General features: G+C 25.9%; 1 protein-coding gene across 1 annotated transcript; it reads left to right on the top strand.

The window, feature by feature from the left end:
• Positions 1 to 3,359: 3,359 nt before the first annotated feature.
• LOC111302042 (tetraspanin-3-like) lies at positions 3,360 to 8,846 on the top strand. Its single transcript, XM_022897979.2, has 2 exons — positions 3,360 to 3,992; positions 8,303 to 8,846. The coding sequence occupies exons 1-2, from the start codon at positions 3,480 to 3,482 to the stop codon at positions 8,645 to 8,647; spliced, it is 858 nt and encodes a 285-aa protein (XP_022753714.2). The 5' UTR covers positions 3,360 to 3,479; the 3' UTR covers positions 8,648 to 8,846.
• Positions 8,847 to 9,384: the final 538 nt, after the last annotated feature.

Below are 9,384 nucleotides of genomic sequence, written 5' to 3'. Positions count from 1 at the left end.
ACATGAAAATATTTTGCATGGCATGCATGATATAATTTCTTACGAAAAGTAAATTTAGACCTCAAAAGATTAAATTCTAAAAGTATTTTGAGTAGAGATATTTTAAAAAATCTCTAGGTGAGAAAGAGTTCTTTTAATGTTACCAACATACTGGAACATTTTAAGAATTATTTCAATAAAAAGGTTTTAATTTATTTTTCTGAAGAATAAATTTTTTTTTAAACATGACATTTTCTTACGAAAAATAAATTCGAGCATCCAAAGATGAGATTCTAAAAGTATTCCGAGTAGAGATGTTTTAAGAAATCTCTAGATGAGAAAGAGTTTTTTTAATGTTACCAATGTACTGAAACATTTTAAGAATTATTTCAATAAAAATGTTTTGATTTATTTGTCTCGAGAATAATTTTTTTTAATAAAAAAAAATCAAAGAAATTATTTTTCGAATACTGAAAATAAGACTGTTTGTATCAAAATCAAAGGATAACACATTGTTAATTGGTACCATTTTTAACGGGCGTTGTGGGGGTGCTAATCCTTCCCCACGTGTAACCGACTCTCGAACCCAAACTGTTTCGCAGACCGTAAAATTATCTTTTTAATAAATTTTAATTAATTTTAAGATTTCATTAAAAAGATATGTTTTAATAGGTAGTCAATCGCACCTAGCCAAAAAAGATTAGTGGCGACTCTTTTATTTTTTATTTCGTTTTCAAATTCATCGGGCGGACACAAAACCGTTACGACAGTTAGCTTAGAATAGCCATAAGTCAAAATCGATGCCACAATATTGATCACATTATGGTAATTTTTTGTTATGTATATGATTTAATTCTTGGGTTATACAAATGATTTATCATCTATGATTTTATTTAGTGAAAATTTCAAAGTATATATACTTGAAAAGCCATGAGTGATTTAAAGATCTAGTGAATATGAAAACTTTTATAATAGTAAAAAGAAAGCTATTTGATCCATTTGGGTGATGAAAATGGTTTTGTTCATGGTAATAAATATTATTAATAGTGTCCATGATGAAATAGATTCATATAAATATTTATGAATTGACATAAAAAGTCTTAAAAGGAGACTATAAAAGCATGATTATATTTGAAATTTAATTATTGATGTAAACTCTTATATTGAGTTAAAATATAAAAGTTCTGAAACTTTCATAGAAATGTTAAGATATTTACTAGTTATCATTCACTAAAGGTAGATTTGAAGGTCTCTTATTTGAAAAAAAAAAAAACCCACCAATAGTGAAAAGATAAATGAAATGGTAACTTGATTAAGTATATATGATATCTTGACAATTGAATGAGACATTTTTTAATAAAAGAATGCATACATGCACATGGTGGGGATGATAACAATAAAAAAAAAAAATTGCCACCATATTGTTGTAAGATTTTAGTATAATTTTATGAACAAATCATACAAACTAATAAGTTTAGACACTTATTAAAGTAAAATCATAAAAAGGTTTTTAAAAATCTTAAAATGACAAAAATGGTTTGGTTTATTCATTAAGTTTATCCAATTGTACTAGAAGTAGAATTGTATTATAAGTATAATTGTATTAAAAATTTATAAAAGTGTCAAAAGAGAATAGTTGAAATTAATGAGATAGAGTTATGGCAACAATCAAAACCAACTAGTTTTTAAAATGATAAGAATGAGGCAACAATGTCTGAAGTATATTAGTCTGAAGTGATTATATTAGAGATTCAATCTAAAGTGAAAGTAATTACTATAAAAAAAATTAAATTTCAATATATTTGGTTAATAGTATTGCATGTCGAATGGATTCAAACTCTTACTATTAGACTCCAATAATAAGAACCCAATTTTGAATTAGTAACCTATAATTACAAAGTTTAATAGGTAAAAATAAGTTATTATTATGTGTTTGTTAAGTACTAGTAAAATCTATATAATTTTTAAGAACTAGTGTGATCCATTATGTTGGGAGGATGAGTTTTTATACTTTTAATGAAGTTTTAAATGTCTAAAGCAATTGAGACATAATGAAAACTCTATCTATATAAACATAAAAGTGGTACAACTTCAACAAGAAGAATTGAAGTCTCTCTCGTAAATATTTATGAATAAGATAAGCATATGACCATAATAATGCTAAAAGTAGTTATAAACCTCTGACAAAAAAATAAATAAGTATTATGTGTGTTATATTTTTAATTCTAACACTAGGAGTTGAGATTTGATTTACAGATACCATCAACTTTGTTAAAATTCTAAGATATATATATATATATATACGTTAATTAAAATTTTAAATCGAGATATACTTTTTTGTATTCATAATATTTATTTGCGTAAAATGTTAAAAATTAAGCATAACATTCTAAACTAGTGGAGGACTGTTGATTATTTAGAATAAGGTGTTTAATTAGATAGAAAATTTAATTATTGATGAGTAAAGTTAATTTTTGTATTAATTTTATTCATATTTTAAATAATTATATTTGAACAAAAATAATTACCATATAATAAATAGTCATAACTATTTGAATATAAATATATTATTATTCATAAATATTATGATTATACAGAAGTTCATAATTATTTGAATAAAAATTTATATCTGTTCATTCATTATAAATAAATCTTTTAGTATAATCAATTTTACTGCTTCTACTCGGAGAATTTTGAGATTTTATTATATTCTAAAAACATATATGCTTTTAATAAAGTATTCATATACGTTAAAATCAAAATTTTTTTATATTATTTTTATTTATTTATTTTTTCTAATAGTTTTCAATCGCATTGGTTATGCACACGCAAACCAACCATGAATTCAAATTAATTACTAACATATAGTCAAAGGCTCAAAGCAACATAAGATAAAAATTCAAGATTTAATTAATTGGTTCATGAAATTAATTTTAAAAAATAAAATTTAATAATTTTAAAATTTAAATTTTAGGCTTACAATTTTCATTATTTTAAAATTGTAATAACTTTTATGAAAAAAAAAAAAAAGTTAACATAAGAGAGAAATAATTAGAGCCATTAAAACCTTTCAAATCATCAATTTCTTCAAAATTCATGATCTAGAGAGCTCACATGGGCGGGGTAATTAAGTTCGGATCATTCCCCAAGCAATTTCCTGCTAACTTTCAGACTGTAATATTATAAGGAATCAGTAGCTTCACTCAAGCTACGTAATTAGCAAGTTAACAACTATAAAGTCAAGCAAACAATCATTTATAAATCTAAAATTAAAAAAAAAAAAAGAATCTGAGGGTCTTCTTGTTATTTTATATCAAAAGACACGTGTCAAAACCCATATGGCCTTATGTAATAAAAATTCCTGCAGGTTGCATCCAACAAATCCATTATCATTGCATTAACTTGTAAGCAGCTTCTCTCAGTAGAGAAGAAAACCCAGCTCCAAAGAAGAGAGACAGATCACACTTGCAGAAAGATTAAAAAAAAAAAAACCCAGAAAAATGAGAGCCAGCAACCATTTGATAGGATTACTAAACTTCTTAACTTTTCTGTTGTCAATAGTAATCTTGGGTGGCGGAATATGGCTAAGCAGCAGAGCCAACAACACAGATTGTCTCAAGTTCTTACAGTGGCCATTGATAGTGATAGGAGCCTCAATCATGGTCGTTTCCTTGGCAGGTTTCGCAGGCGCGTGTTACAGGAACACGTTCTTGATGTGGCTTTACCTCTTTGTCATGTTCTTCATCATCACCGCGCTCATCGGGTTCATAATCTTCGCCTATGCCGTGACTGATAAAGGATCAGGGCAGCCAGTGATGAACAAAGGCTACTTGGAGTACTACTTGCAGGACTACTCCGGCTGGCTCAAAGACCGAGTGGTAGATGACAAGTATTGGGCTAAGATTAGCTCTTGCATCAGGGATTCCAAAGTTTGTAGCAAGATGGGAAGAAATTTTAATGGTGTTCCTGAAACTTATGACAAGTTCTCTGTGAGGAAGCTTAGCCCTATTGAGGTATGCAAATTTTCCATCATTTATATGAAATTACATATTGTTTTTTCACTCATTGTTATATATATATATATATATATATATATATATATATATATTTCTAATCTAATTGCATCAAAACAAGTTTTTTTTTTTTTTCCATATAGGATCTAAAAGCTTTTACAATTTGGTAGTAACTGATATGATCTAAATTTCATTTTTTTGAAATTTAATTTTGAACAACTTATTGAAAAATGAAGTGCTTAATTAATGCAATTGATAACCCATTTAGCAAAAAGGTGTTTTTTTTTTTTCTAAGGTTTATGATTAAAGGTTTAGCAAACTTAATGATTTTACGAGGACCCTGTTAGATAAAGTTTGGAATTTTATGTTGTCCAACTTATTTTTTCATGTTTACTTTGGCTTGAATAAAAATAGGATATAAATGAATAGAATAAAAATAAATTTAATTATATTCGTAATTTGTTTATTTATTTATTTACTTAAAAATATTATTCAAAAATACTTTTTAAAATTAATAAATTAATATAAACAAATAAAAGCTAAATATATAATTTTTGTTATCAGAAAAAACTAAGGCATGTGAGAAAGGGCCAAGCAGTACATTTGACTGCCAGTGCCAGTCTGCCAGCTCAATTCAGGCCCTGTCTATTGCGGTTCATTGGCTGACCAATGAAACTTTGCCAAATTTTAAGCTTTGTTTTAATGATACACCTTAAAATTTTTTTTTTTTGTTATTTGTAAATGGTATAAAAAAAAAATTTATAAATATTTATTTTTTATGAGTAATCAAATAATCAGATTATCAAATACTTAAATATTTCTCGGTTTCATAAATATCAGATCAGATCCTCAACCATTTTCGGACCATTTTCCACTGCTCTAACAAACAGTGGTTCCCCCCCCCCCCCCCCCCCCCATTTTTTGCGTAAAATGGAATGGACCACAATGGGATGGTGCTAAACCCAATAATTATGTCTCATCTCATCCTTAAAAAAAAAAAAAAAATTCCCGAATCTTATTTTAATTTGTCAATTTCCTCTTTTTATCATGATTATATAATTAATTACTTATTATATATATATATATATTTTTTTTCAAGAGTCGGAGTTAGTGATATAAATGATACATTAATATTCATAAGTTACTCGAGTTCGATTCAAAAAAACTCGAATTTGGTTCGATTATTATCGAGTCAAGCTTGAACTCGAATAGCTAAACTTATCGATCGAGTCGAATTCGAGTATTCTTATATCCGACTCGAGTAGCTCGCGAGCTTAATCGAGCTTTTATATTTAAATATATTTTTATTATTTTAATTAATAAAATATTTCGAGTCCGAATTCTAGTTCAAATTCAAGCATAAATAATCGAATTCTTATCGAATATATGAATCGAGTTTATTTTTACATATTAATCGAGCTTAATCGAACGAGCTTGAGTAACTCGAATTCGATTACGAATCGAGCTTGAGCTTAAAAAATAAAATTCGATCGAGTTCGAATTAAATATCAAGTTTCGAATTATGAATCGAGTTCGAACTTCTCACTATATTGACTCGATTACACCCGTAATCGAAGCCATGTAACAAAAGGAGAGAAAAAAAAATTGAGGTCGAATTTCAACCTTACGTTTTTTTAAAACTTACGTATTTATTAGATAAAAAAATTGAAGATAATTAATTACTTGTTATATTAAAAAATTATTATTGGAGTAAATACATGTTTCTATATTCTAAAATTAATTTTTTTTTATTTTATAAAAGAAGTAAAAAGAAAAAGATTATATATATTAAAATTAAAATTAAAATTTATTGAATGTTGTATAAATCCATTAAATTAAATTTGAAAAATTGAAAATTAAGTTTTATATATTTTCTCAAGTAAAAAAATAATTATAAATTATAAAACTTCTTTTCTATTAGTATTTTTTATATAAAATTTAATCAATGTACTACAGGACTAGTATTTTTTTTCCCTATGAATAAAGTAGCAGTAGTTGAATGTTTTCTCTTTTAAACATAGAATAATTAAAAATAGAATGTGCTATTTGGAGTTAGCTCTGTTTTAGCTTTATATCCGTATCTTGATGGCCTTTCTGTTGGTTCTTCACATTTTTATTTCTCTCTGCTTCCTACATAAATAAGAGGCTGCAAAAAATAGAGAAAAAAAACGAAGGAAAGATGGAATTATTATATGATTTTATCTTAAAATGTTTTTGGAATCTTAAATTTCTTTTTCTTTTCTTAGGTGCCAACCTGATTTCTAAATACATTTTAGTTGATGTATATGGAATGATGCCTACTATATTGTTCCTTAATTGTTCACATGCTTACAACTTTTTTTGGTGGATTTTTTTTTATAGGGTGGGGTTTTTGAAAGAAGAATAGCCTATTTGATTAATCCATTCATCAATTTTGGAATGAAAAATCATTCTCAAAAAAAAAAAAAAAACTTTAGAAGTACTTATTGTGATATAATAAATATTTGATGTACTATAGTATATAGACAATATATAAATACTATATATTGTTAATCAATTAAACGATAATATTTCGTTAATGAGTAAAATAAAATGTAATAAGGTCTTTAAAAATATATATGAATGAAATTATTATGTAATTTATTGATATTTATTTTTAAAAACCTGAATTATTTTCATTTTATTTACTAACTAGATTATAACTTGTGTGATTCATAAAATAATTTTACTTATTTAATATGAATGTGTGTATATATATATATATATATATATATACAAATTAGTTTCTTTTCAAAATTATATATATATATAAATTAATTTCTTTTCAAAATTATATTCAAATATTTAAAACTCATAGCATATATAAAATTTATATATATTGATTTGTCATTAAAAAATAAACTTTCTAAAAATGGCATGAAAAAATTACATCTTTCTTTTGGATTTTTTAAAAAATTATATTTATAAACTCATAAGATTATATCAAATAAAAATAAATTATATTTTTCTTAAAAAATAAAAACATAAATTATTGAATGATAAATAAAATAACAAAAGAAATATTAACATACAATAAAATAGCAAAAGAAATATTAACGTACTTTCACTTTCGTAATCTTGACTAAATTATTATGAAAAATATGAAAAATGTTTGAAAAATGTGAAAAAAGAAAAAATAAGTTGAAAAAAAAAAATTTCATAAGAATAAAACTGTAATAACAATAAAATATATCTTGAAAAAAAGTTATAAAAAAAACAAAATTGCAATAGTAATAGAATATACCTTGAAAAAAAGTTATTGAAAAAAATTTAAAAAAATTGATGTATAACACATTACATTTGTAATCTTAAATTTGTAGAAGAATTTTTTAGTAGCAATTAGGATTAAATAGATACTTTTAAATTAATTTTTTAAAATATAAAATGGATATAATAAGTAACAAAGATAATATTAAGTTTTTTACATTTATTTGAAATATAAATTTGATAATCATAGTTCAAATGGATATAATTATTTTGATAGTCTTATTATTTAAAAATTTAAGATAAATATTTTTTGGATTTTCAAAATCTTATATAAAATTATTTGAATTTTTAATGTCTTACGTAAATCTTTTAAAAATATAATTTTTTAAATCAAGATAAAAAAATTATTGAAAGATTTAGATAAACTTAATCTTTGTAATTTTTAAACATGTTTGAAAGATTTTGATAATTAAATAATTTTTTAAATAAAATTATTTGATAAACAACTAAAATTATTTATTAAAAAATAAAATCCATATTTCATATTTTTAATTTTAGAAAATATATCTCTAAATTAATTTTATTTTTAATTATAATTTAAATAATTTTGATATTTGAATAAATTTAAAATTATCTAATTTATATTTTAAAAAAAAAACTATCTTATTCTTTTAAAAAACTATTTTATGTGTCATTTAAGAGAGTTGTCTATGTAGACGTTCATGTGACAAATTTATTTATGTATGTTGTTATATATTAATATATTAGATTAGATAAGTTGTCATTATATATTATTGATTGAAGATTTGTACTCTGTCACACATCAAATATTAACTCATTCAATTTTTTTTATTATTGAAATAGTAAATCTAAAGATTAGTTGAGTAGAGTAGAATGAAAGAATGGATGAGCCGCTGTGCCCATAAAATCTTCATAAATGCTTATTGAAGACAAATGACCATGAATTAATCAGAAGAAGGAAAATTAATACTAAAACCTTTTATAGCTTGCAAGTCACTAGCATTTTGCGGGACATGTCGTTTAAGTAACTAATGACAACAAAACTTCTGAATTGATCCCTATAGTCTGGTTGCTGCAAGCCCCCTACAGACTGTGGTTTCGTCTATGTCAACGAGACCCTATGGAACCTCGGAGGAGGGTTAGTTGGAACTGACCTCGACTGCTCTAAATGGAGCAATGACCAAGAGCAGCTGTGCTATCAATGTGATTCCTGCAAGGCTGGTGTGCTTGGCAGCCTGAAGAAGAGCTGGAGGAAGGTCTCAGTGATCAACATAGTTGTGCTTATCCTCCTGGTCATCTTTTATGTCATCGGCTGCGCTGCTTTCAGAAACAACAAGAGGATTGATAATGATGAACCTTATGGCGAGGCAAGGATGACAAAAGCACAACCAAGTAGGATCTATCTATAGAAAGTCACAGAAGTAAAAAAGACTTCAGACATGGGAGCTTTTACTCTATTGAAGACGTATGTTTTAGGTTTTTGTATGCCATTTTAGGGCTGGTTTTTGTGAAACAAATGAACTTGATGAATTTGGTTTGATCCACTCACTGTTACTGAATGATGTAAGAACAGAGGGTACTTTCAACTTTCGATTCGGTTAATTTTAATTGCAAGATATCACCACTAATCATCACTTCTTAATTAGAAATACGTCCTTTGATGAAAACAGTTAATGTAACAATATGGCCAGCGCCAGTGCAGATGCAAGTAGGTGAAGTAGGAGCTTGAAGTCAAGCATATGCACCACTGACATGTTTACATTGCAGGACTTCTTTGGTGGTGAGTTCGAGGAAGGGAGGGAGAGTAAAAATTTGCTATATGCCACTTCCTCTGCATGAATTGATACTTATTTCTGGTAAGCAATTTATATATTTTTTTCCACCTTTTGATGTTCTTGAACATGTTTTCATAATTTCATTAGCCTTGCCAAAGAATTTTTATTGATTTATTCTTTCCTCACTTTCTTGTTCTCTTATATAATCATTCCGTCTCTCGTGTGAGCTGACGTGACAATTACGGAATGTAATGTAGGTAATGTGTAAGCACTAAGAAATATAACAAACGATCAAATATCTTTGTAATGTGATATGTTGCAATTATCAGGGGCTTGTACCATGTGCAGTATGTTTTCATGAACACCAGATT

Source organism: Durio zibethinus, chromosome 15, assembly GCF_047325235.1.
Source record: "Durio zibethinus cultivar Kanyao isolate XHJ-2024 chromosome 15, ASM4732523v1, whole genome shotgun sequence".
In the NCBI taxonomy this organism is placed as follows: Eukaryota; Viridiplantae; Streptophyta; class Magnoliopsida; order Malvales; family Malvaceae; genus Durio; species Durio zibethinus.
Note: the sequence above shows the minus strand (reverse complement) of the source record. Positions and strands in the feature narration are given on the sequence as shown.

Excerpts from the sequence above, each read along its gene's own strand:
- LOC111302042 (XM_022897979.2), top strand. The coding sequence starts at position 3,480 with ATGAGAGCCAGCAACCATTTGATAGGATTACTAAACTTCTTAACTTTT. Across the intron at positions 3,993-8,302 it reads GGAAGCTTAGCCCTATTGAG|TCTGGTTGCTGCAAGCCCCC; the intron begins GTATGCAAATTT and ends TGATCCCTATAG.